Source organism: Sprattus sprattus, assembly GCF_963457725.1.
Source record: "Sprattus sprattus genome assembly, chromosome: 1".
Lineage (NCBI taxonomy): Eukaryota > Metazoa > Chordata > Actinopteri > Clupeiformes > Clupeidae > Sprattus > Sprattus sprattus.
This window is the reverse complement of record NC_137920.1, coordinates 55,220,340-55,248,281: the sequence shown is the minus strand read 5'-3', so window position 1 is coordinate 55,248,281 and position 27,942 is coordinate 55,220,340. Positions and strand designations below refer to the sequence as shown.

At 41.0% G+C, this 27,942-nt stretch overlaps 5 protein-coding genes across 7 annotated transcripts in view; 2 read left to right on the top strand and 3 right to left on the bottom strand.

Moving 5' to 3' along the window:
- Positions 1-92: 92 nt before the first annotated feature.
- exosc8 (exosome component 8) lies at positions 93-2,274 on the bottom strand (the record flags this gene model as incomplete). The annotated part of the gene is made up of 11 exons (XM_080835748.1): positions 93-302; positions 389-495; positions 717-837; positions 930-1,026; positions 1,108-1,153; positions 1,235-1,340; positions 1,449-1,494; positions 1,584-1,657; positions 1,745-1,808; positions 1,904-1,940; positions 2,207-2,274. The coding sequence occupies 11 exons, from the start codon at positions 2,272-2,274 to the stop codon at positions 190-192; spliced, it is 879 nt and encodes a 292-aa protein (XP_080691874.1). The 3' UTR covers positions 93-189.
- Positions 2,275-2,750: 476 nt separating this feature from the next.
- Positions 2,751-7,238, top strand: alg5 (ALG5 dolichyl-phosphate beta-glucosyltransferase). 2 transcript variants are annotated; one of them, XM_080853137.1, is made up of 10 exons: positions 2,751-3,073; positions 3,386-3,557; positions 4,352-4,398; positions 4,645-4,713; positions 5,028-5,120; positions 5,437-5,550; positions 5,747-5,806; positions 5,917-6,068; positions 6,807-6,892; positions 7,023-7,238. In XM_080853137.1, the coding sequence occupies exons 1-10, from the start codon at positions 3,008-3,010 to the stop codon at positions 7,136-7,138; spliced, it is 975 nt and encodes a 324-aa protein (XP_080709263.1). In that variant the 5' UTR covers positions 2,751-3,007; the 3' UTR covers positions 7,139-7,238. The 2 variants fall into 2 exon arrangements, with proteins under 2 accessions (XP_080709263.1, XP_080709264.1); XM_080853138.1 differs by having other exon boundaries at positions 6,990-7,063.
- A 1,870-nt stretch (positions 7,239-9,108) lies between these two features.
- smad9 (SMAD family member 9) lies at positions 9,109-15,086 on the top strand. Its single transcript, XM_080835691.1, has 7 exons — positions 9,109-9,185; positions 10,429-11,063; positions 11,412-11,666; positions 11,987-12,097; positions 12,222-12,443; positions 13,495-13,751; positions 14,348-15,086. Exons 2-7 carry the CDS (start codon positions 10,652-10,654, stop codon positions 14,489-14,491), a joined length of 1,401 nt encoding a protein of 466 aa, XP_080691817.1. The 5' UTR covers positions 9,109-9,185; positions 10,429-10,651; the 3' UTR covers positions 14,492-15,086.
- Positions 15,087-15,295: 209 nt separating this feature from the next.
- Positions 15,296-18,831, bottom strand: rfxap (regulatory factor X-associated protein). The gene is made up of 3 exons (XM_080834116.1): positions 17,291-18,831; positions 16,737-16,847; positions 15,296-16,362 (listed from the first exon to the last, which is right to left on the bottom strand). The coding sequence occupies exons 1-3, from the start codon at positions 17,681-17,683 to the stop codon at positions 16,267-16,269; spliced, it is 600 nt and encodes a 199-aa protein (XP_080690242.1). The 5' UTR covers positions 17,684-18,831; the 3' UTR covers positions 15,296-16,266.
- A 6,017-nt stretch (positions 18,832-24,848) lies between these two features.
- Positions 24,849-27,942, bottom strand: part of sertm1 (serine rich and transmembrane domain containing 1) — a 3,765-nt gene continuing 671 nt past the window's right edge. The window contains exons 1-2 of one of the 2 annotated variants that reach the window (XM_080835271.1): positions 27,830-27,923; positions 24,849-25,907 (exon numbers count right to left, since the gene is read on the bottom strand). In XM_080835271.1, the coding sequence (XP_080691397.1) occupies positions 25,550-25,879 (330 nt within the window). In that variant the 5' untranslated portion in view covers positions 25,880-25,907; positions 27,830-27,923 and the 3' untranslated portion in view covers positions 24,849-25,549. Of the gene's footprint in view, positions 25,908-27,829; positions 27,924-27,942 lie in introns of those variants that run through there. The other variant, XM_080835270.1, reaches the window with a different exon arrangement.

Here is a 27,942-nt window from a genome sequence, read left to right as displayed (position 1 = left end):
CTTGTGTATATTCCTGAGCTGTTGATTGTGCAGGGAAAGGTCTATGTGAAAAAAAGAAATCTCTGGCCACTAAGACAGATTTTTATAAACGGTCTTTGTCAGCAGTTTTATTGTGATAGAAAACAAAGTATATATTGACAGTGGAAAATAAAAATTTTAGACAAAAGAAAACAGAACCGATGTCTGCGGTCATTTCTTAATACTATCTAAGATTTTGTCAACCAGTTTGCTGATCTCTCGATGCCGTGTGACTGCTCGACCCATGCAGTCTTGAAGTTTCTCCCCAGAGAGTGCAGTGCCTCCTGTTGTTGAAGGTAAATACAGGATTTTAACAATGATTGCATTTATAATATATGAGCCAGACCATTTTTTTAAGAGGTGTTTGTACCTGGTTTGTGTAGAGAGCACAGGCGGCCCTCCTCGTCGACTACTAAAGTCATGACCGCAGTAGCCAAGCTCTCTTCATCTGCCGTGGGATCCACTATGGTGATCGTGCTGAACAAGGAGAGGATTGCTCTGTGACTTGTGTCCCCCCCATCCACATTACATTAAATAGATTACTTATTAAATAGATAGCTCTACAGCCGAGGGCGATCATCAGTGAAAATAATACATTTACATCCAAAGCACACATATTACCAGACCTCAATATCATTTTGTTCATGATTAAATTAAGTAAAAATGCGAGATTTTCCTAAAGAAAACGTCAGGCTTACTTGTCAAATACAGCAAATGAAGATCCAACAGGGTGTCTGTTTACATTGATAGGGCATTTCTTTAAGAGATCAACTTCTGGTAGGTCAGTTTCTTTGTTTATTGTGACCTTTGGGAGTTGTGCTGAAAATGAAATGATAAATCAGTTGAATAGATCTATATAGTTTCTTTGTTAATGTTTCTTCAATGAATATGTGTACTGGAATATAACTTACTGTTCTTAAGGGCAGCAAGCAGTGCTACAATGCAGGTATCCAGTAAGTTGCCATCATAATCCAGACACATCATATCACAGTACAGGACCCAGCAAAGCTGTGAACCCAGAGCATGACGTTAGTCTCTATTACTACTATTAATTCGTTTCCAAAACTGCTGGGTATGCTTTAGCTCTACCTTTTCCTTCTCAATACATAAGTCTTCTTTTCGAATAATTTCTGAACTGCAAAACAGTAGAGAACGTTTTAATGCATGGTGAAAACAGCAATCCACAGCAGTCCATGAAGGTGAAAGTATCACTTACGTTTCTATTATGTCAGCAATGAACTGGCTGGCCGCCTGTGCTTGTTCTTCAGGTGGACCAGATCGGACCTTTGACGCGCAAAGTGGGGGCATGTCCACATTAGGCACTGAAACGTAAGGAAACAAATGGCATAAGGTCTATGACAAAATACTCGTCTACAAGCGCTCGTATACAAAATGGCAGTGCCAAAGCCCTTATAGGCAGCGTTCCTTACCTATGTAGCCCTTATCCAGTGCATCCGATGGAGGAACGGCCAATTCCTACACAAAACAAACAGACGTGCATGCTTTTTACAGTCCGTTTGTGGGTGTTGCAGAGTAGCTTCATTTGGAATGAATAATGAAATTACCGCTTTTATGCCACACATCACAGTTGTGTTTCCAATCTTGACCAAGGCTGAACCTTCAGCTGTCGATATAGGACCTAGAGAGGGTATTTGGAGCTGAATCTGACACTTTCAAACCACACAAACCTGACACCGTATTTCATATAAAGAGACTACAAGCATACCTATATTTAACGTTGTGGTCCTGAATTCATCAAGTTCCCGTCCATCAGGACGACAGTTTTCTTTCTATAAGAGAAGAACATCTTAGCATTTCGACGGTCACGTCATAGTTTTCTTTAATCAGCACAAATTCCTTGATTGCTAAGGTTTGATGAACTTACCAAGAAACTCTTGTGATATTCCAGTGGGTCCGCTGTCCTGGAGACATTGTACAAATTAATTAACCATCCAAGTGGCAGGTACAGTTTAACTTTTTACTGGCAAGCAACACATTTGAAGTAGCTGACTGGCCGTCACGATGACATTAAAGTAGAGGTTTTAAATACGGATGTTTTAAACATTAGTATGGCCTTGTTCCTTGATTTTAATTGTGCTTCATACGATGCTGTTCTTCCGTTTAAAAAGATAGAAACATATTAAACCAAGTTTTCTACAGTCTCTGTGCCGGTAGGCCTAATACTTACTTGAATCCTTCCGCCATGATGTTTTGATTTCCCACGTGAGTGCATGTAGCAGCATAGCGTTTAACCATCTGCAGATTCGCCACCGACTGGATTGTCTGATTGTGATGTGGACTAGCTGGACTGTTTGTGGCCTAAATTGTGCTGTAAAGAGTTAACTCTAATATTTTAAAACGTACCTTTATTGGATACATTTTATATGAAATAAAGTATTTTGAAATACGATCTAAAAGGACTAAATTACAGACCACTGCTGATTATTTTAACAATTCTGACAGGATATGTCATTAGTAACGCTAATATTGTATAATTAACTTTTTATTTGATCAAAGTGGATTCGATTTTTCTTTATTAATCTTACCAGATGGCTCTGTCTATTATATAACATACGTCTATTTCTGTGTATTGTAGTGTAGGTAAATCTCCAAGCACTAGTGGTCGCAGTTCCACTTCTTCTACAAAGTTGACTTCTTGCTCACCCTCTTGGCAGACTGCGATGATGTCGTTTGTGGTGACATGTTAGATTTCCGCATAGGTGTTTCTCTGTGAATGGAGTGTCTAGCCATGTCAAGTTAAATGCTAGGTTTTTAAGGATTCGCGCAGATGTGTGTTTAGTTGACTATCAACTAGGTAGTAGTTTATGGAGATATTAGTTTTTTTCACCATACGTCGCTTCTTGGACCACAGAAAAAAACTAGCTAGCAAGAAGTGACTATCCTTACTAGTCACTTGCTACGTTAGTGGATTCATTCACTATCTAGAGTGTTGCCAATATTCACCACGGGTGTCTTTTTGGAATGGAGAATGGATTTTTGTCTATGTGAAATAGTTCAATGTCTGGTCTCATTAGCAGCGCTCGTTTTAATATTGGTAAGTGTGTATGCTCTGTTTCTCAGTTGTACATGTTCTGGATAAGTTACCTATTTTGTCTTTTCTGTATCCATAAAATGCTGTCAACTTGAAAGCTTTTGAACTTAATCATGGAGTAAATTGTCAGTTATTTAGTGCATTGCTACCTTCTTGGTTTATGGTGTATGAATTAAATATAGGGAGTCCTGCAACTAAGAAAAGAATAATGTACTTGGGAACACTTTGGGAAGTGTCAGAATCCTCCAAGTCTATTTCAGGGGCCGTTCCTGTTCGGTGTAAACAATGAATTGTCTTGCTTCGTTTGAACGACAGGTTGTAGTTATAGCGCATGTCACTGCTCCTGGAATGGTCGATTTGAGTCGTCATGAAAAGGAGAAGTATTTCCGCACTGCCCAGGGGGAGAAGGAGAGCTTCCCAAGTCTGTTTGACCCTCATTCACTGGAGCTCTCAGTCGTAGTACCTTCTTACAATGAGGAACAAAGATGTAAGTTACCTTAGCGGTTGCAACACCTTGCTAATCACATTACGTGCACTGACATTGCCATGATGGACCAGTCATTCATTCCTATCACTTTCTGTACAACCGGTTTGGTTGGTTGCAATAATAGCCTTTGTAAGCCTACATCTTAGAATATACTTTATTTGTCATTGTGCATTAGATACACAACGAAATTTGAAATTTGAATCTTTGTAGCACACATAGGTTTAAAAACAACGTAAAACGTAAATCTGTAATGGGGTGAATGGAATGAGACAGTTCTGCATCTATTTACTATATTTCACAGTCATCTGTAAAATTATGTGAAATCTATTCTGTAAGTAATATAGAATTTTGTAGGCCTATAGAATGGTGTCTCCAAATTGTATGTTGAATTATTTAAAGTAACACAGTAACGGCTGAGGTTTTATAGGCAACTAGTTTTGGTACCATCCTCAAACTAATTTTGATAGCAAAGGGTCATGTGAGGGAAAGATAAACATCTGTGTCTTCCCCACTAGCCATCCAGGATATGCCTTATGTAGTTCTGTGTAAAGGGCTGGTACACCCTTTAAAAATGGAAGAAAAGCTTTCACACATTGCCAGCTAAACTACCAAAAGACACCAGTTAGTGTGTTGGTAAGCTTCTATCAGTGTCAGCTGGGCTGTTGGTGGTGTTTGCAAGGTTTTTGCATGCCTTTTAGGTAGTTAGCTTACTAGTTTTGGAACAGAACTGCGTATTGCTGCTTTAAGTGTTTTTGTTTTAATTGTTTCTTCACCTGTGCACTTGTGCTTTGTAGTGCCTGTGATGATGGAGGAGACAATGGAGTACTTGGAAAAAAGACAGGTGTGTATACTGGCTCTCCTAAAGTGTCCCACAAGGATATTAATTTCTACAGTTGAATAATGATTAGGTCATCAACAACCAAGAGCTTGCTGTTCACATGTACACAGACAGTGTGTGAAGTTGACAAGAAATCTTCCCTTGGGGTGAACTTGAGTAGGAAATGTGTTGTGCATCTTCTCACCTTTGGTGGGCAGTAATGTGCAGAAAACAAGTTGAACGTGATTCATTTTCAATGTGTCTTTGCAGAAGCAGAACCCTTCCTTCTCTTATGAAGTTATTGTGGTTGATGATGGCAGCAAAGACAAGACATCCAAGGTACAGGATTGCATTCTGTCATTAAAACAGGCTCAGTATTGATGGAAAAACAATGTTCACGAAAAGAAAATACAGGAGTCGTTGCCATCAAGTCTTTAATTGGTGTAGTATTCAAGTTTTGTTTATATATGTTTATTGTCAATGGATGACAGCTAATGGTGCTGTCATTCCTTAGTACCAGTGAATATGTAAAAATTACACCAGCTTTAATGGTAACTGTCCATAAATCATGAATCTTAGCATGTGAGTAATCTATGTGAATGAGGACACCCAGTATCTTTCATTGTTTAATTTCAGGAATTATTGTTTTTAAGGTTGCCTTAGGTTACTCAGAGAAGTATGGTGCAGACAAAGTGAGAGTCTTAACCCTGGTCAAGAACCGTGGCAAGGGTGGAGCAGTCAGAATGGTAATAGTTCCATACCTACTGTGTGTTTACTTATGTGCAATATTACAGTATTTATTACTTTACTATTGTTGTGATACTTGACATCCAACTCATTTTGAAAGTCATGTCCACCCACCTTTTATGTGTAAGAATGCAATGCAAGTCATCAATACAGACATGGACACTTCATGCTCATTGGAAAAAATTACTTTTTGTATCTAAACAAGGACCTCATGGGTAATGAACATTTAGATTCATTAAGACACGAAGAGAACCAGAGGTCTTTGCTCTGAAGTAACTACATGATCTACCTCCTTTGTGGTGTTCTGTCTCTCAGGGAACTCTAAGCTCACGCGGAAGATTAATCCTCATGGCCGATGCAGATGGAGCCACAAAATTTGAAGACATTGAGAAAGTGGAGGCAGGCTTAACAGACCTCAGCCCAAAGCCTGTAAGTGTGATAGACCTATCAAGAAACCAGCTAAAGAATATATACAAAAAAGAATATATGCAAACGCCATGCTTTAAAGACTTTATACAAAGTCCATACTTGGACATTTTTGAGCAGCGTAATGTTGGATGTTCTTTCAGTGCTGCCACTGTAATAATGCTCTTTATTGCTTTTAAGACATTGTTGTCTGTTGCAGGATAATATGGCCATAGCTTGTGGATCTAGAGCCCACTTAGAAGAGGAGTCGGTGGCTCAGGTATGTTAGTGATATTTCTCCAGCCCTCATTTGTGTCTTTCCTGGCGTGTGTTATCTGTAGCCTTTTTTGTATGTAATCAGTGTTATTCCACGCATCGACTCTCTTGCAGCGGTCCTTTTTCCGCTCAATCCTGATGTATGGGTTCCACTTCTTGGTTTGGTTCTTCTGTGTGAGGGGGATCAAGGATACGCAGTGCGGCTTCAAGCTCTTCACCCGAGAGGCAGCCTTGAAGACATTCTGCAGTCTTCACGTGGAGCGCTGGTACGCCACCTCCATTCATCAACATTTAGTTCAAACTCATTCAAGAATTGAAAATTTGAATTCCTCAGAAGTAAGATGATTTTGTTCAGAATGAATAAAGAGGATTCAATCATGTTAAAACTTGCATAGAGAATAGTTCAAGTGGCAAGAAAGGCATCACAGAGTAATAGACTCCAATACTATTGTCTTCGACGTTGGAATATGCAAAACGAAATATGTGCGATACAAAACATAAAAAGTTTTTCGAAACTTCTATTTAAAGCAATGCTTTGGAACAATTTGCATACCTCGCAAACCTGCTTGATCCAGTAGTTAAACTGTAACTTTAAAATATATATATTTCTTTCAGTTATTATGTAATCCGAAATCTCCAATATACATGCAATAAGCGTGTGCACTTTCAGGTTTGGGTTAAATGACCCATCAGTCATACCCAAGTTCTTTGAGGTATTAAGTACAGTAAAGGCTGATTTATGGTCAGTTACGTAAGCGTAAGCGCAAGCCCCTTGCGCGACTTTTCAAGTCTTGCGTGCGTCGGCCCCTTTTTCTAGACTTGCGCCATTTTACGCAAGCCTATTGTTCTGGGTGTGAATTGCTTGGCAACACCCCCAACGCAACGCGTAAGCACCTAGCAATTCATGCTCCCTTTAGAAGCATGCTGGCCCCTTAAGGCTTTGGACATCATTCCTCTCTGAATTATTCTATTTTTGTTTTGGACTGAGATTCTTTTCTTTACAGGGCGTTTGATGTTGAACTTTTGTACATTGCCCAGTGCTTCAAAATACCAATAGCAGAGGTGGCTGTTAAATGGACAGAGATTGAAGGTGAGTGTTATACAACCCTTTTAAAAATCTTTAAAAAGCTATTTATTTTAAAAAGATAGACAGCTATTTGTCAGTTTTCAAAGGTAATCATCCACAGTCTTCCATGTATGTTGACTTTTTTTCCTGACAGGATCCAAGTTGGTCCCCTTTTGGAGCTGGCTGCAAATGGGCAGAGATCTCATCTTCATCAGACTTCGTTATATCACTGGTGCCTGGAGGCTGGAGTCTCCTAGAAAGACCCAGTAGAACTCTGCCCTTAATTCATGCTAATTCACAAGCTGAAAAGTTTGTGAGTTGCAACATGGTATCATGCTCGATGATATTGCCACAATTTACATGCACTGTATTTTCAGTCAGTGAACAGTTACTTTTTATGTGTCAAACATTGACACTGTATTGCTTCTTATAAAATCATCGTTTTTTGTATTTTTTTTTCTTCTTTCTGTTCTGAGGGGTTTGGGTAAAACAACTCTTGGAAATGTAGTATGTTTTTGATCAGCCAAAAATGACAATAAAAGCTGAAGTGGCAAATATGTTTCAAGTTCTTCAATATGTAATGTCTTTAATATCACCTTATTCTACACTTAAGGTATCAGATTGCCAATGCTTAACACCCATGGATATATTTAGTGTATTTGTGTGTGTGTGTGTGTGTGTGTGTGTGTGTGTGTGTGTGTGTGTGTGTGTGTGTGTGTGTGTGTGTGTGTGTGTGTGTGTGTGTGTGTTTAAAACGTTTGTTCTTGACTTGGGTGGAGGCTACTTCCTAATAAATAATGCTCAGTCATCAGATGGTCACAACATGATTATTTCCCTAAATTACCATTTTTAAAACATACGCTACTATAAACGTAAAGTTATTTTATTCACTTTAAGGGAATATGAAGGCAAATGCCTTTGTCGAAGTACGGTTACAGTTACCTTTTAGCGTCGAAATGCAATCTCCTATGCCAATTTGAGGATTGGCAAGGATTCGGAGCCTGTTCATGTAGATCACTAGACCATAGACATGCAATAGACTGCTGCGTACCGTAGGGACTACATCCTGTTTGTCCTCCGCTCCAGTCTGTCTGAGGAAGCTATCCTTCCACACCCCCTTGCTGGTTTAAAATTGCCGTTTATGCACTTGTTTGTGTAACGTAAGACTGTTGGCATTCCATTCATCTGATGGTTGTTTTAGAAATGATGAAACTTAAAATAACACTGGGCAGTTTTCACATATTACCTGTAGGCTAATAAATACGTTTTTCGTTTACAAAAGTAAGTATGTGTATTATACCTCCACCGGGGCATTGTTTTTACTTCTACCTCGGTGTAAACGCATCAACCAATATCTCTAATCCAACAAGAGATGACACATCACAAATGTTTGCTCACATTATTGTATTGTTAGGTCCCCTCGGTGTAGCTGTAAACTGTGAAAATGTCAAACTCCTAGACTTTCTGTCGCCACTCAGGCTTGCGTCATTAACTGGACCACTCGGCGCACTTACAATCAAACTGTATCCCTCCGCGATGAAAGGGACTAGAAAAAGAGCGATCGATAAGACTTCTGGCCCGTCGCCAAAGCCAATGACGGGGTCAAATTGTGTGAGGTGAAACGGACAAAGAATGTGATTCCCATGCTGGTTGTTCAGGAAGAGGCACTGAAGAAAGTTGTAGATTTTAGATAATAAAATATATACATTATACAAACAGCTGATTTCCCCCTCTTATTTTATAGATATAGGCCTACAATATATATATATATAAATAATATAGGATGCCGAGTTGTCTTTGTGACTCAATGAACTTAAGGGAGCTGGCAATCGTAGTGTCAATGCAGAGCCTCCCGGTGTCGCCTGGTAGATTGTTTTCCTAAAACACTCTCTTAGTTAGCTTGTTGGTTGAATTGCTACGTTGTTGAGAATATTTTTCTATTATACAGCTCATGCAATTTAACTGGGCAGGTGTATTTTTATGTTTGAACATTCGTGACATGCTGTGGCCTTGAATAAGCTCGTTATCAATGCCAACACCGCCTCTTTTAGTGAAGTCACTGAAAAATGGGTCTTTATGTTAATAATGGATATTTTGAAAAGAATTGACATGCTCCTAACTATCACACCGCGTCTGCCATTCTGGGAACGTTCCAGTGCAGCGGATGAATTCCGCACAAAGGCAGAGAGGCTCCCGTCTGGCTGACGCCGGTTTATGCGACTGGAGCGTCTCAGTCTCCTTGCAAACATACGCGGTACACCTCCGGGCAGTCACAGGAATATTGAGAGTGAAGACTGTCAAGTTGGATACACGTGAGGTAAGAAATTAACTGAGGTTGCTTTATATATTTAGTTTTATACATATTCTGATTATGCAGTTATTTAGGTTATTTTTGAGGTTATTATTCAAATGGAAAAGTATTGCTGAAATAGACCGAACAAGTGACAATACATGGCTTATGTTTATCAAGTAACATAGGTGTCATGTGACCTTTTGTAGCTACTTCTAAATTCAACTTTTATTTCAATACTTAAGTAAAGTAGTTTGTGTTATCCTGTAGCGGCTAGAGTTAGAGCGCGTGGCTTGTTACAGCCCACAGTCTGTCAATGAGATGCGCAATTTAGTCAGGGAACAGTTCAGTGAGGTATGTATGCTCTAGGCTACCTGTATAGAGTAGAGTGATTTTACAGCATTTGTATTGAGCGAGAAGTATGAACAGTCATAGAAAAGGTTCAAGTAAGCCTTCAGAATGCATGGGCTTAGGTTTCAAGGCTGCCTTGATGATACAGCATTAGGTGATTATGCCTATCTCGGCTCGTAGACTTGGTGACGCCAGTTTCATAAAAACGAAAACAAGAATGGAACAAAAGTATTCTTGTCGGATTGCACTGAACTTGAACGCCCTCTTTCATTTACCAACGTAGCACATTTACTGTTTTTAGCCTGCTGATGTAGACTACCCTATATTTTCGGTTTGTTAACTTAAATGTCATTGAATAATAGTAGTCTTGCTTTGCACAGATTGTCAGAATCCATGTCATGCAGCAGCTTACGTCCAAATAACTGTCACGCAACTCACGTCTAAATAACGGTCACGTTTTGCTCAGCTGGTTTATTACAAAATGTTTTTTTGGAGTTGCGTTGGCAGTGTTACACGAAGCAGGAGTTTAGATGTCATGAGTTAATTTGGTCAGTGACTGAGTTGCCCTTGTTTGTTGTTACAGAAAACTTCTGTCCAACATGAACATACACATGCAATTTGAGTTAGCTACTCAGTGAGGAATGACTATCTGAAATTAAAGGCAAGATTCCATTACTAACTTATACTGAGAGGACATGGAACTAGCTTGAAGTGTTAGTTTAGAGGTTTGTGAATCCACAACAATATTGAAGACACTCAACCAAAAAAAAGGAAAAGCAAGAAGAACTCATACCTCATAGAATCTATACATCTGCTGGTGTGAGGTATTTTGTTCTAGATTGCATTTTGTGACTAGTAAATAATTCTTAATTGACTTAATCATCAGTTTTTTTAAATCTTAATTATTTTTTTCCACCAGTTAACTTCAGCTGTAATCCTGTTCTTGGATCCTCTGGCTTTGAAAAAAAAAGAAGAAGAAAAAACATTCCTTGTCATATTGTCTTATTCACCTCACACCTGCAGTCTTCTGGATCCCTGGCCCAGCCATCCTTATTTCCTCAAACAAGTTCAAACTAAGGTTACACTTGTCTTTGCTGGTCATCGCTTTGACTGTGTCCCCTGAGGACTGTCCAGCTACGACCATGCACTCCACCACGTCCATCACCTCACTCTTCTCCTTCACCAGTCCGGCTGTGAAGCGTCTCTTGGGCTGGAAGCAGGGCGATGAGGAGGAGAAGTGGGCCGAGAAGGCCGTGGACTCCCTGGTGAAGAAGCTCAAGAAGAAGAAAGGGGCCATGGAGGAACTGGAGAAAGCACTGAGTTGCCCAGGACAGCCCACAAAATGTGTGACCATTCCACGCTCGCTTGATGGGAGGCTACAGGTGTCGCACCGCAAAGGCCTACCTCACGTCATCTACTGCCGTGTGTGGCGCTGGCCTGACCTGCAGTCTCACCACGAGCTGAAGGCTTTGGACTGCTGTGAGTTCCCCTTCAATGCCAAGCAGAAGGACATCTGCATCAACCCATACCACTATCGGCGTGTTGAAACTCCAGGTAATATAACCACTCATGGACACCACCAGCTCTGTTTTTAAAGATGTATGTCCACTTGTGTACCTTGATATTGAAATGGTACAGAAATTGGTATAGAAAATGTGACCTATGGAAGGGGAAATTTTAAATGTTAACAAGTTTAAAAAAAATAAAAAATCACCTATAAATTTCGACTGTATCGTGACATGAACTGAATAGGGGGAAATATGTTATAATTTTGAGTTCTGGTATTGCTGGCATGCATTTCTAAAGGCTGACTCTTTAAGAACATTTGGTTTTGCTGAGGGCATGCCACCAGCACTCTCCCCCTTGGACCCCAGACCAATGCCTTTTTGTCTTCTCTGCCAGTGTTGCCACCAGTGCTCGTGCCTCGGCACAGCGAGTTCAACCCACAGCACAGTTTACTGGCCAAGTTCCGCAACGCTTCCATTCACAACGAGCCTCTCATGCCTCAGAACGCCACTTACCCCGAGTCCTTTCCCACAATGCCGTGCAACCCCTTCTCCTCCCCCTCTGGCTCTCTCACGCAGTCACCCAATGTGGCCAACTACCCTGACTCTCCCAGCAGTGCTGCTGACCCGGGGAGCCCCTACCACATCACCGGTAAGCCTCTCATTTGGTAGTGTCCAGACGTTACGTGTGGCAACAGTTTAATATAACCGAGTTCTTTACCAAAGTAATATCTGTCTATAATTTATGAATAGTGTATTCATACGCATGGCATACAGAGTTTATGAGTCAAGTGCATGTGTGTAGTCAGAAGAGTGGTGAGACTTCCTTGACACAATTTTTGAAGCGGCTGAAACTGAATGTGTGATCACAGGAACTCATATACGGTTACTGTCTAAGTTGGATTTCTTTTTAAGATTAATGTCATTCTCTCGCTCTCTTATTTTGACTGATCCACTCTCTCACACAAGCAGCAGAGACTCCTCCTCCTCCCTACTCCATGATGGAGGCCATAACTCCAGAGGAGGTGAAGCAGGGTGACACTAGTACTCCCATCAAGCTTGTCTTCTCCGCCCCACACACAGGTAGGTACACCTTGTACCTCTACTTTTAATATTGCCACCTTTTTTTGCCTCCATGTTTGCTCACAGAGTTGCTGGCCAATGCTTGCAGACTATTTGTGTGACCCCGTGTCCTCTCTGAACACAGACCTGCGCCCCGTGTGCTACGAGGAGCCTGAGTACTGGTGCTCAGTGGCCTACTATGAGCTCAACAACCGCGTGGGCGAGACCTTCCACGCCTCCGCTCGCAGCATCCTGGTGGACGGCTTCACCGATCCCTCCAACAACAAGAACCGCTTCTGCCTCGGCCTGCTCTCCAACGTCAACCGCAACTCCACGATAGAGCACACGCGCAGGCACATAGGCAAAGGTGCGTCTGCTCCAGTTGACCTTATGGTCGTGGTTTGGTTCTGTCTGTTTTGGGGGGGGGACGACGACCTACTTGAAAAATAAACTGACACAGATTGAAAATATTCTCGCGCTCATTATCTAAAAGCCCTTGGATTCTAGAGGATGTTTTTTCACCTCATTGTTATTGCAGCTCAGAAAGGGAAGGGGAAGAAAAAAACAGTTGTCTGTCACACTTTGTGTGGCGCCAGTCCGCACTGGCCTGTCGACGCCACATTTAAGGAGCCCTGTAGACTGAGAAACTCCAGACCGTCCAAATGTTGGCTTTTCTGGCGGTGTAAGATCTTGGTCTCCGTGCCAGGGCTGGGTAAAGATAAAACGTTGCCACGGGATATGGCAGTGACAGTGAGAATCGCCCTCCCCAGGGGTTAGGTGGGAGAGGAGCCAAGTTTGCGTTCCATCCTCAGGCTTGAGCCCCTTTTGCGGAACAAAGCCAGGGAGAATGACACAAGCCAGATGGGCCGTGTTTGTAAGAAAGGGTGCCATTAAGGTTTCAGCTTGGCAAGGGATGAAAAAGTGAGGTTTGTAGATAATAAATTGATTAAAGACATCTTCTAGATTTACCGTCTCATTTCAACTCTGCTACAGAGAGCCCGAGAAGGTCAGAAGATTTTTTTTTTCCTGGTTTGTGGTTGTGGTTATAAATCTGTTCAGGCCACTTTGAAATATTATGACCATATTTACATTTTTCCTTTCAGACTTGTAAAACCTCAAAGCTGTACTTCAGAACGATTGCATTTCATAATTTCTGATGAATAATGGGACTATCTGATTTTTTCCTGATAGTGATATATTTATTTCAAATAAGTGTTTGAAAACTTCTGTACATTATAATATTACCGGTTAGATTTAAAAACGGTCCTGGTTTCTCAGTCATATAAAGTTATCTTTAAAGGGCAAGAGATGACTTTTCGTCTGTTATTTCAATGTCAGCGTCAAAGGGAAAGTTCCTTAGCGCTACAAAATGTTTACTTTCTTCTGTACTCTTAACATTCCCTGTCTTTTACTCGTAGGAGTCCATCTTTACTATGTGGGCGGAGAGGTGTATGCAGAATGCCTGAGTGACAGCAGCATTTTTGTCCAGAGTCGGAACTGTAACTACCAGCACGGTTTCCACGCGACCACCGTCTGTAAAATCCCGAGTGGCTGCAGCCTGAAGATATTCAACAACCAGCTGTTTGCCCAGTTGCTCTCCCAGTCTGTCAACCACGGCTTTGAAGTGGTCTACGAGCTTACCAAGATGTGCACCATAAGAATGAGCTTTGTCAAGGTAATGGAGACAGACGTCAAATGTTTTCCCAGTGATATCTGAAGTGGTCACTGTACTGTAAGAGGTCATCTAATCAAGTATTGGACAGTGTGTACTGTTTTTTTTTAACAAGTCTTTGGGTGTTCTGAAAGAAATGCCGAATGTGTGTTGCTGTGCTTACTAGGCATGCTGTTCTGATTTTTGGCTTGCTGCCGGAAAGCTCAACTGCCAAAACACTAATGGTCCTTTCGCTATCTAATTACAGTAGTCTATATGTGATTTCTCAGACCTGATGTTTCAGTGAATATGTTTCTACACTGTGCAAATGTGCTTGTTATATAGCTGTAACTGTTCTCCAGCAACAGTTATACTCTTTGCCTAAACCATTGCTTTAATACAATATTGTACTCTAATACTACAGTAGTTACAATCCTGCACTGAATTCTTATGTAAAATAGTATTTATTGTTACACTAGGTCTCTATTGCTCGTAGCTTGATTGTTCTCTACCTTGTACATCGCTTTGGATAAAAGCATTAATTCACTAATATTAGTTTTTGGTTTCGTTGATCAGTCATTGTTCTATTAATCAACTGGAAACCTTCTATCATCTCCTAGGGTTGGGGTGCCGAGTACCATCGACAGGACGTCACCAGCACACCTTGCTGGATCGAAATTCACCTCCATGGGCCTTTGCAGTGGCTGGATAAGGTTCTGACCCAGATGGGATCCCCCCACAATCCAATCTCCTCTGTGTCGTGACACTGAAAGTGCAATGAGGCTGGGGAACCATAGGCATTGTATTGGTTTATAGCAACCACACAGACACGGTCTAGGTGTTCTACGTCAACAGTATTTGAATTATCATATTTCAGAAAGTATTGCTCTCCGAGACTGAAATACTGTTCCTCTCAAATACGAAAAATGCACTAAACTTTGGTCTGCGACCACTTTACTGTCAAAGTCAGTTCATTTCAGTTGTGCAGGATAACAAAACAGAAGAAGAAAAAAACAAATCTTCCAACACAGTTGTAGAATAGTTTCTGAGAGGCTTTGTATTATTTTTTAAAGAATTTATACTTCTAGTTTGAGATTTACTGTATGTACTATGCAGTCATTGAACACTCCAACAGCCTGGAGATGAATGGGATCATTACGTAGGTACTAACACTCTTGATATTCTGTTAGACGGTGCTTGTGTTGGTTACATTACTGCACCGCAACCTGTACTTGTTTTGTTGGATTGTTTTTAATATATAAACACCATTTCTGGCACTGAAGTCTCATTTAAGTTTTTTTAAATACGTTTTCTGATCATAAAAGTGGTGTGTTTTTTTTTTAGTCGACCATTTCTTTTTACCTGCTCCTTTTCATTGCCACAGAAGACTGGCTGACTGCCTCAATGCCCCACCTGTCAAGTCTAGCTGCTGAGCCAATGAAATTCTATCCACTCTCCCAGTCAGGTCAACACTTCATAGCACAGACTGGAGCAGCTAGTCAGATATACCAACTCAATATGTCAATAAACTGTAACAGTAAGTTAAATCAAGCATCAAGGACTCAATCTCAGTGACACTCGTGTTCATCTTTTATTCATTTACCATATCATGAGCTTGGCAACATCATCATCATCCTCATCATAGTGGTGCGACCAGGGGGGATATTAAAAGGTTGCCAGCAGTAAACGGTGTCAACCAAAGACATTCATTAAAAACCTTTACACATTTTTCAGAAGGTCATACCCACGCTTAACAGCAAAACCACACAGAGCATACATCTATAACAAATAACAACATGATTTCAATGAACCTACATCAAGCAAACACACAACATAATAAACTGTATTTAAAATGTATTACAGAGATTAAAAAAGTTTGGGGTTTGACTTCCAGCACCTCTGGCCGAAGACGTTAAGTAGCACTGCTGTATGACAGCAGCGTTAACCAACATAGGCCTTAATGAGAATGCAAACCCCCAGCAGTGCATACTAGCTCTAATACAGGAGCACCTTCAGGCATAGGCCTTAATCAGAACGCAAACACCCTGCAGTACATACTAGCTCTAATACAGGAGCACCTTCAGGCAATTCGGCACACAATTCTAAAGAACAACTGCCAATGTTATAACATAGGAGCTGCCATTTTATATTTCCTTTAAATTCCTACAGATATTCTGGCTATTTCTTCAAGCCAATAATATTGATACCCACTGTTTCATGATATCGTGCAGCTTCATGATGCAGTAACGAGAACAACATTAAAAGAACTGCTTAACAATCTTCACAGGTCACTTAGCACAAGATGATACAAACTACACACAGAGCAGTACACCTCAAAACTACCCTCAGTTCCATTGATAATGTCATGTCAATGTGACATAGGTTAGTGTCCTTGGTACTCCGCTCGTGTTAAATAAAAAAAATGTGTCAGCAGGCCTCCTTCTACAGCCTCTTCTGAGGCTTTATTGTGAGGATTTACCAGGGCCACGAGGCAGCAGGGGTGTAGACATACCACAGACCACAGCTCTCCCCATCATGGTCAATAGTCCGACTGTGTCTTAGTACTGGCCTGGCTAGTCAGGAGCCTCTGCTGCTGCTGTAGAAAACTGATGACCTCAGGGCTCCTGAGCAGAGACTGGAAAATAACAAGCCCACACACGCGCAATGAGAATGGATTAAAAAGGGTGCAGAATGCATTTTGCACACAGGCTCATTTTCATGCATCGTACCTGCCAAACTTGAAAAGTTTCATGGTCAAAACTAATGGGAATTATGGCCAAATCCCATTTAACATTTCTCTTTGTCATGACCCTTGTACATCATCACACACAGGTATGCCATAGTGTCAAATAAATGAATACAATGAGATTTGAATAGTAGAAAACAGAACAGTAAGCACAGCCCCAGCCAATATATCTGATACTTAATAATGTATTAACTGGCCACGAAAACAACACATACCCTGTAAGAAAAGTTTAAACAGAACATTTAAGTTGCACATCTGCTTACCAGTCTTTTCTGATTCAAAACCTGTTCAATAAGTGATGGTCTGGCCGGACGGTCACCCATTGGCCCAAGACGTTGTTTTGTGACAGAGACGGGTCTATCTTCTCCGCTCTCCTGTAATAAACAGCCAAGGCAGGTATGTTTAAGTGTTATGCATCATCTACAAAACGTTTATTAAGTCTACCTTTCTCATTAAAGTTAAACTTTACCCAAACAGAACAGAACACACAACATAATACAAAGAAGTTTCCAACTATTAAAGAGTAGAGTAGAACAGAATCATTTTTTTTTCTAATTATGTGAACAATAGAACAGAATACAACAAAACTAAACAGAATAGAACAGACCAGAACAGGGAATGACCAATAGCGCTACTGTTCATTTAACCTGACAGGTACAAACACAGTACGAATGGGTGAAAATACCATCTTAACAAAACGCGATTGACTGAAAACTACAGAGCTTACAACTGTGTTGAAACGGTAGCAATTCCCAGGTGGATTCTCGTGAATGGCAATGTCAGGGACGCAGCTTCTGATGGCAATTATAATACTTACGTCTAATTTTCCTGATGTCATAGCCTGATCATTCTTCTTTTTCTTATACTTGTCTTTGTACATTTTGTTACGGTGTTTCTTGCACATCCAAGGCTTTCGTGCTTTAGCCACCTGCGTCGTGGTTTCCGTGCATCCGCTGTATGTGCACTTCTTCGAAACGCTCTCATTCTCGCCAAATTCCTCGTCGTTAAGATCCTCGGGGCTTGCGGCACTGTCTCTTGGATCAGATGTGTCCAATGCATCGCTCTCCTCGTCCTGTTCGTCCATATCAAACATGCTTTCCTGCTCCAGGGGTGTAACCAGATTCCTGCTTTCCACACCACTGGTAGGTAGCTCTGAAGCCCCGGGATCTTTGTTGTTCACTTGACATCCTGTGTTATCTTCTTCAGTCATTTCGAAATGTTAATCTCTTATCACTTTTAGGTAGCGATCGTTGGTTGCATCAGATTAAGAAAGACAATATAGCCTACTTGCTAGCAAACTATTGCACCTAAAGTTAACTGAACAAGTCCCCCTGGCTAACGTTAGCTTGATTGTTGTCTAGGACTCTGCTACTATTACTACTATTACAGTTAGTCAGCTTATTCATACATGTATACAAAATAGATATGTCCTCGCAATCTTAAAAATCCACGAAAAGCAGGTTTATAGAAGGACACTACCCAATGCGCTAGATCTATTTTTACGGTGAATATGGCTGGCTACTGTCAAGCATTGCCCATATTACCGACAGCGTTCTGACAGAACATTTCCGCTAGCACAAAACAACAGAGTTCCGTGAAACTAGCGGATTTAAGGATTTCTGTAGCGGCAATAAGACGTCCGGTCAGTCCGAAACGGCAGAATATACCGTCAAAATAAAAGTACAATTAAACGCTCTCCTGAAACTCGATTTGTTGACAGAAATCACACTTTTGGCTGTAGGTATGTCTTGCTAGAATCATTTTAACGTCTGTCTTCAATATTTTAGGACAGCGAAACAGCAAAAATTGATAGTAAAATGGACACAAGTTGCAAGCGTGTCTCAGTCATTTACAGCATAGGGAGCCATTGGCAACGAAGTGACGGCTTGTGCACCGTTTTATTTGTTGATATTTGGCACTCGCTGTTGTTGGGTCATTCCTGTAGTGCGTGCATACTCATGGCTCCACTCGTGCACCCAATCAGAGTTGTTTGCACTTAAGGTACCCAGTCGCGGGAAGAGGAGAACAGTGGATGGAGAGTTGGTGTGAAGGCAGTTGGTTTGCATACGTTTACCGTTTAAATATTATCATTTAAATCGTGTGCGTTCAGATACTTGTAAGTATTAATAATGTTCCTTTATTATGCTTAGTTTATTCTGCTTACAGTATGTGTTTAGATAACCGAGCATTGATATTTAAATCCGTTGTACGATCGCGGGTGTATATTTAATTAATGCCGGTCGCGGTTAAATTATAAATGTATATAATCTTCTTTAGCGATTTAGGGATATGTTTAGTGTAACTTGTGCTGTTTAGCAGATATAATGTAATTATAAGTGTAATAATAAGTGATTAATGTAGGTAGTAGTGTGAATTTAGTTAGATGACAAACTTGTTGATTAATGCTATTGTGAATGTTAGGTTGTGACTAGCTGTATATTGAGAGATTCATATAGTATTATTGCTAAGTAGTTTGTATTCTGTTTCTTTGCAGAACCACACACCCACACACAAACACATACATATACATGACCTAAACACACATAATGACACACACAAACACACCCTATCCATTCCATTCAATTCAATTTATTAATACATATCAAACTGGAGTCAACATCATTCTCAGGCATTTTAATTAGATGCACCACAGCGGCTTCTACAGATTCCTTACCAGAAAACAAGAGTCTCCACAATAACACCTACCTCAATACAAACCTGTGTTTATTCCATTAATCTCGGCTTTACAACAAACCTCATCTTTGGATGTTTGTAAATCAAATGTCATTTGAAAGGTCAGGTTGTCAGGATGTCATTTTACCCCCATGTTAAGGTGCACAAGATTTAGTTTTCTTATGTCATCTGTTTGAATATTAGGTGTGCTCTCCAGCCGTGTCTATGGCGAATGGTGCAGCGGGCACAAGATGCCCCGCCAATGCCACAAAAGCGATTCAGGCCCTGTAAATCATATGTCATTTGAAAGGTCATGTTGTCAGGATGTCATTTTACCCCCATGTTAAGGTGCACAAGATTTAGTTTTCTTATTTCATCTGTTTGAATATTAGGTGTGCCCTCCAGCCGTGTCTATGGCGAATGGTGCAGCGGGCACAAGATGCCCCGCCAATGCCACAAAAGCGATTCAGGCCCTGTAAATCATATGTCATTTGAAAGGTCATGTTGTCAGGATGTCATTTTACCCCCATGTTAAGGTGCACAAGATTTAGTTTTCTTATGTCATCTGTTTGAATATTAGGTGTGCCCTCCAGCCGTGTCTATGGCGAATGGTGCAGCGGGCACAAGATGCCCCGCCAATGCCACAAAAGCGATTCAGGCCCTGTAAATCATATGTCATTTGAAAGGTCATGTTGTCAGGATGTCATTTTACCCCCATGTTAAGGTGCACAAGATTTAGTTTTCTTATGTCATCTGTTTGAATATTAGGTGTGCCCTCCAGCCGTGTCTATGGCGAATGGTGCAGCGGGCACAAGATGCCCCGCCAATGCCACAAAAGCGATTCAGGCCCTGTAAATCATATGTCATTTGAAAGGTCATGTTGTCAGGATGTCATTTTACCCCCATGTTAAGGTGCACAAGATTTAGTTTTCTTATTTCATCTGTTTGAATATTAGGTGTGCTCTCCAGCCGTGTCTATGGCGAATGGCATAGTTGGCACAAGATGCCCCGCCAATGCCACAAAAGCGATTCAGGCCCTGTAAATCATATGTCATTTGAAAGGTCATGTTGTCAGGATGTCATTTTACCCCCATGTTAAGGTGCACAAGATTTAGTTTTCTTATGTCATCTGTTTGAATATTAGGTGTGCCCTCCAGCCGTGTCTATGGCGAATGGTGCAGCGGGCACAAGATGCCCCGCCAATGCCACAAAAGCGATTCAGGCCCTGTAAATCATATGTCATTTGAAAGGTCATGTTGTCAGGATGTCATTTTACCCCCATGTTGAGGGTGCACAAGATTTAGTTTTCTTATGTCATCTGTTTGAATATTAGGTGTGCCCTCCAGCCGTGTCTATGGCGAATGGTGCAGCGGGCACAAGATGCCCCGCCAATGCCACAAAAGCGATTCAGGCCCTGTAAATCATATGTCATTTGAAAGGTCATTTTGTCAGGATATCATTTTACCCCCATGTTAAGGTGCACAAGATTTAGTTTTCTTATTTCATCTGTTTGAATATTAGGTGTGCCCTCCAGCCGTGTCTATGGCGAATGGTGCAGCGGGCACAAGATGCCCCGCCAATGCCACAAAAGCGATTCAGGCCCTGTAAATCATATGTCATTTGAAAGGTCATGTTGTCAGGATGTCATTTTACCCCCATGTTAAGGTGCACAAGATTTAGTTTTCTTATGTCATCTGTTTGAATATTAGGTGTGCCCTCCAGCCGTGTCTATGGCGAATGGTGCAGCGGGCACAAGATGCCCCGCCAATGCCACAAAAGCGATTCAGGCCCTGTAAATCATATGTCATTTGAAAGGTCATGTTGTCAGGATGTCATTTTACCCCCATGTTGAGGGTGCACAAGATTTAGTTTTCTTATGTCATCTGTTTGAATATTAGGTGTGCCCTCCAGCCGTGTCTATGGCGAATGGTGCAGCGGGCACAAGATGCCCCGCCAATGCCACAAAAGCGATTCAGGCCCTGTGAATCATATGTCATTTGAAAGGTCATGTTGTCAGGATGTCATTTTACCCCCATGTTAAGGTGCACAAGATTTAGTTTTCTTATTTCATCTGTTTGAATATTAGGTGTGCCCTCCAGCCGTGTCTATGGCGAATGGTGTAGCGGGCACAAGATGCCCCGCCAATGCCACAAAAGCGATTCAGGCCCTGTAAATCATATGTCATTTGAAAGGTCATGTTGTCAGGATGTCATTTTACCCCCATGTTAAGGTGCACAAGATTTAGTTTTCTTATTTCATCTGTTTGAATATTAGGTGTGCCCTCCAGCCGTGTCTATGGCGAATGGCATAGTTGGCACAAGATGCCCCGCCAATGCCACAAAAGCGATTCAGGCCCTGTAAATCATATGTCATTTGAAAGGTCATGTTGTCAGGATGTCATTTTACCCCCATGTTAAGGTGCACAAGATTTAGTTTTCTTATGTCATCTGTTTGAATATTAGGTGTGCCCTCCAGCCGTGTCTATGGCGAATGGTGCAGCGGGCACAAGATGCCCCGCCAATGCCACAAAAGCGATTCAGGCCCTGTAAATCATATGTCATTTGAAAGGTCATGTTGTCAGGATGTCATTTTACCTCCATGTTAAGGTGCACAAGATTTAGTTTTCTTATTTCAGCTATTTGAATATGTGCTCCCCAGCCGTGTCTATGGCGAATGGTGCAGCGGGCACAAGATGCCCCGCCAATGCCACAAAAGCGATTCAGGCCCTGTAAATCATATGTCATTTGAAAGGTCATGTTGTCAGGATGTCATTTTACCCCCATGTTAAGGTGCACAAGATTTAGTTTTCTTATTTCATCTGTTTGAATATTAGGTGTGCCCTCCAGCCGTGTCTATGGCGAATGGCATAGTTGGCACAAGATGCCCCGCCAATGCCACAAAAGCGATTCAGGCCCTGTAAATCATATGTCATTTGAAAGGTCATGTTGTCAGGATGTCATTTTACCCCCATGTTAAGGTGCACAAGATTTAGTTTTCTTATGTCATCTGTTTGAATATTAGGTGTGCCCTCCAGCCGTGTCTATGGCGAATGGTGCAGCGGGCACAAGATGCCCCGCCAATGCCACAAAAGCGATTCAGGCCCTGTAAATCATATGTCATTTGAAAGGTCATGTTGTCAGGATGTCATTTTACCTCCATGTTAAGGTGCACAAGATTTAGTTTTCTTATTTCAGCTATTTGAATATGTGCTCCCCAGCCGTGTCTATGGCGAATGGCACAGTTGGCACAAGATGCCCCGCCAATGCCACAAAAGCGATTCAGGCCCTGTAAATCATATGTCATTTGAAAGGTCATGTTGTAAGGATTTCATTTTACCCCCATGTTGAGGGTGCACAAGACTTAGTTTTCCTATTTCAAGTATTTGAATGTCATGCATGCACTCTAATTGTGTGCATTGTATAATGCCTTGTTTTATGGCTTTCATCAATGAGCTGTAGTGTTTAGTGTAACCCTCTTAGTTTCTTTGGTCTTCAAATAAGAAATAAGTTATTTCTCGAATAAGGCAAATGATATATGTATCCCAAATGATATATATCCCCCTGAAAAAGATAGAGCCATTTTTAGAGCTATTGAAAAATAGTAGGCTACTTTTATCATGTAATTTGAACAATCTGGAAGGTTTCCACCAAACATCTTCATTAATTTCTCATTCTTATACATTAAAAGGCGAAATTTCGACCGTTGGGTGGCTGCATGGAATTCATTATCATTATTGTCAGGGATTCCCATTGTTAACCGCTGTGGATCCGTATAAATCGCGGGACTTTTATTTTGATAGTTTCGCTAACTTTTAGCCGTTTTGGCTAACAGTTTTCATATCCGGTTTGAACGTTCTATTCCCGCTAGGTTCACGCTGCTAAACAACAGACGACTCGGCGAACACGCTAACGCATGTGCAGTGAGGGAGATTCGCCTATGAAGTATCCCGGATTACTACATTGAGGGGGCCCTCTGGTGGAACATGGGTGCAAATACACTCAAGCGAAAGAGTCTTGAAAACGTTGGCATCCAAAATCTGCTGCGTGAATCAGGTTGGATAATAAAGAATCATTAATTTTATATTTAGACGTAGCACGTTATTTTAAATAAACTCATTAAGTTTAAGGAAATAAAATCTGTGACGCTAAATTAATTTAATAAATTAAATAAATACGAATTGTATGCAGCTGAAATAACTCCTTTTGGATCAGGCCTTCTTCAGCGTCTCTATTTGCTTAGCTACCCAGTGCATAAATTATATAGACACCTCTTATACATAACCCAGTGTCATAAGACATTCTGCACTTCATAACATATGGCCTTGCATGGAATTCCAAAGTTTATCATGGCAGTGTGTATGGTACTCCAGTCCAAGGAACACATCATGCTGTACTTTGAAGATGCAGTGAACATAAACCTGAATAGATTTCTGGATAGATACTAATGTGTCAATATATATATTGCAATAGTATAAAATATTGCATTTCAATATAAAATTGCATAAAACACGGACAGTAGCCCACAAAAGAAATACACATCTATAGCACATCTACTATTTTCGCCTAGTCTTCTAGGTATTTTGTACATACTTCTATTTGATTATATAATGTAGGCTCCCTATAAAAGAACATGTCAAAATTTGGGGTCTACTGATTAGAATCTCAACGTTAGGATTAGTAAAGTCAAATTATATGTATTTAAATGTTAACTATGTTGTATTTAATTCCTTAAGTAAAAAATCAGCTTCTTCTCTCTTTGTGTCAGAGAAGAGGACTAACATAGCAATAAGTCATATGATTATGAAGAATTGGTATGCCTGGCTCTGTTAGGCATGAAATGCATCCTGTATTTGTAAAATATACCTATACTTAATATCAGTGTTGATATAATAATTTATATATGATATGTAAATATAATTTACGTATATATGTTGTAATTTTCCATCTTCACCCTGGAATTTTAATCATATGACAATCATTTTTAAATTAATTTCCATAGCCAGGCACTACCATACCACTGTTTTCATTGCGATCTGGAAATATTGGATTGGATTTTGATTGGGTTCATGGCCCATAGCTCATAGGTGTCACAGAAAGCAATTACCTCAGAAAAGTTAAACTACCAGTGCTCAGCTAGAAACAACAACAAACACTTACCCATCCCTGTCGGGGATCAAGAATAACATATTTTCGTTCAAGAGGTCTATGCACATTTTCACTCATTTTCAGAACATAGTCTACATAATTCCTCATAAAACATCATCCAAATATGCAGTCTTTGCTAAGGGAAGTCATTACTTGAGCTGTATAGCCTTAGCTGGATTTGCAGTTAAACCACTTCCTCTTTATTATCATCTAAGCCTCTCACCTCTCCGTAACTTATGTAAGGGGTTCCAGAGGGGGGGTTCTCAAATGAAGGTGTCCAGACTATAATGTAACATGATGTTTGGGAAAACCACACTAGTGTTTTAGCATTTCTTTATGAAATCTTGTCACTTTGTGTACTCTGCTGATGCTAACACATGGTAAGCATGAATACAAAGCGTTGAATACGTAGCGAATACAAACAACATTGAAATATGATTACACAGCTAGTGAAAAAAAACAAAGCACTAATGATGGTGTGTTCAAGGAAACAACAAACTGTAGGTTGTTATTTAAAAAAAAAATCTCTAGGCCCATTATACCTAATTCAATGTGGTACCAAAATTAGAACGTTTTTATTCTATTCCTGTACAACTATAGTGTGTTTCAATAAACTGAAAATTGAAATGCATGATATTGTAGCCTACGTAGAAAGCCTTGCCACAAATGACGTCCTGGCTTCATGAAATACAGTCCAGAAATCTGTTGTTCATTAACATTAGGACATATAGAACATTAACGACAAGAATAACTGATGTATAACATAAGATTTTATGTTGGTCTCTCTCTTTTGATCTGTTGGTCTGTCTCTTATGAATCAAGGACTATTAAAACAAAATTCTATTCTATCTGCTCCCCTAACCTAATCTCCAGCAGTTACAAAGGCTGTGTTGATTGCTAGAGAATGAGTCATTGATATGGATTATGGAACAACAGATGTCAGCAAGCTATTTTTGTCAGCCACTTCGGATATCCTTTTACCTCCTGAATCTGATTCTGATTCTGCATGTGTGTGTGCGTGTGTGTGTGTGTGTGTGTGTGTGTATGTGTGCGTCTGTGAGTGTGCGTCTCTGTGTGTGCCTGTGTGTGTGTGTGTGTGTGTGTGTTTGTGTGTGTGTGTGTGCCTGTGTGTGTGTGTGTGTGTGTGTGTGTGTGTGTGTGTGTGTGTGTGTGTGTGTGTGTTCTTGTGTGCATGTGTGCATGTGTGAATGTATGGTTGTGTATCTGTATCTCTATGTCCACAGACATGTAGCAGTCCTTCAGGATGACAGAGAGGAAATGGTTGACCTTTGTGAGGACAGACTGCAGATCTCCATGTTGGTGAAGGAGCTGCCGCCTTCACTGGCATACTCAGGGTATGAGGAGCTGGAGGAGATGATGTTCTTCAGCCTGTAGAGGGCGATGATGAGCAAGCTCAGCAGGAAGACTAGTAGGCTGAGGAAGATGGACACATAAATGTAGACATTCTCTGGGTGATTTGACGAGGTGGCAGCTGCCGTGGAGACAGAGGTCGGGGACAACTTCAGAAAGGGTCCCTTGTCTAACAGTGTTCCATTCAGTTCCTCAGCTGACAGTTCCAACCCAGACATCCTAACTGTGGGGATGGTTGTTGTGGTGCTTTCAGACATAAAGGGAAAAAATGGTCAAAGTTAGAATACTTGTCTGTTAACAATGCCACATTGGTGACGTTTAATCACTTACTGGCACATTGTAGTGACTGTAACTGACACAAAGCTATTCACTCAGAATGTAGTTGACCTTTAGGAGAAATGAGGAAAAGCAATGAACCATATGCCCTCTGTTAGTTGCCTAGCATTTGGTTGTTCACAGTGTATACAGTACATTCCTATTCTGTCTTTCCCTAGCTGTCAGTGCTACAGTGTAATTGGACACATCCCTCTATCCAGGGGCAAATCAGATGGCTTGTCCCTCAAACCTCAAATGAGAAAAGGTCCAAACTGTTTTGTATTTATTACCCAAACTTACCAGGTCAATTAAGCAAGCTATGTGCCTGTGGTTGGTATAGTAGACAAAGTAAGCACCACACATAACAAGGCCATGACACAATAGAGCATGAATACAGCCAGAAGGATGTGAGAATTGAGTGACCAACCCAGCACCCCACATTACCACTCTACCCCCACCCCCCAGTTCCAGCATCTGTGTTTTAAGTGGTGCACTAATTCACCCCTTTTGTTAGCCTTTTATATTTCTCAGATCTCTCCCTCTCTTCCCTGAGTTAGCGCTATGCATCTAGGTTCAGTTGTTGTTTATGAAAACACTTATGTACTCCACTGTCTGGGTGAAGAGGGTGATAATCATGTTTAATTGTGCTTTTTGTATCCAGGCAACGTGAACATTTCTGCAATCATTTGATTGTTAACTGATTTTGCGGGCGGTAATAGTCCATTAGGGCATGTTGGTGACTGCAGAGCCCGTGTCACGGGGAGAGAAGGTCACTCTCCTCCTCGTTTTCCATCCTCATTTTAGCAAGTCATGAATAATTGATGGAAAGGCATCTGAGTGGGCAAATGTCATGACATTCCAGCCACAAGTGTGGGAACTACCCCATACCAGCTATATGCCCGAGTCCTGGCCCATGCCAGCGTGGCGGTGCCTACGAAAGAGAGGAGATGGGCATAAAATAGGAGAGGAGCTTTTACAGAGAGATTGGTTTCAGCTCTCCTGGTTCCCATTTTCTAAATGGAGGGATGGTGTGTTGGAAGCTCAGAAACTGAATATGAGGCAGCAGCCCTTAGCGAATTAAGTAAGTGGTGGATTGTGTGCAGGGCAAAAGTTAATTTACATTATGTTATGTTTCATTTACATTATGTTTTCACCTTGTGACTTTGTATAAATAGAAGAGATGAGTTCCATTATGTCAAAATAATAATAATGGTAAATTGAAGTTTATATAAATTGACTGCGTATGAGCACATTACCCAGAATTATGTATAGTACAGTACGTACAGTATTGCTGTGCCCACGATGGTTAATATTGTTGTGCTTCTGTGGGCATGAAAGCATGTTCCATACCTATCATTTCGAAGCATTTTTTTACCCTCCTCCTCTTTTGTGTGACAATTGAGTCCAGATGCATAGGATTCCTTCTTTTATTTTTTCATGCGGTCTGTTTCCTAAAATAAAAAAAATGCTTGCATGTAATGTCTGTGGCGGCATTCTCATGCCTTTGTGGTAGGGTTAGCTGGTGTGAGGGAGTCTGAGTCTTCAAATAGCTATGTGGCTGGCACAGTGGGCGTCTTTTAGGTCCCCCTTCTGTCCCATTGAATTTCAGAGCACAAACAAGTCCCTTCATACCTCCCACAGCCCCTCTCCATTGGACAGCTATGCCTGTAAGAATTCATCCTCTTCAAACACATCTTTGGCATGTAACTTCCATCTTCCGTTTTGGATTTATCCTCACCATGAATCACATTTACTATTTAAATCAGTCATAATTTTAATCCCTGCTTCTAATCACTCTCTGTATTTATCACCCCACCCCCCCCCCCCCCCCCCACCCCCCCCTCCTTCCTTACTTTCTTTCAGATGGAGTAGTGTGAGAGATGAGGTCTTTTTTCCGGCACTACAGAGGAAGTCTGTGGGCTGAGATTAAATTTTGAGGATTGCATGACTCAAATGGGAATGTGGT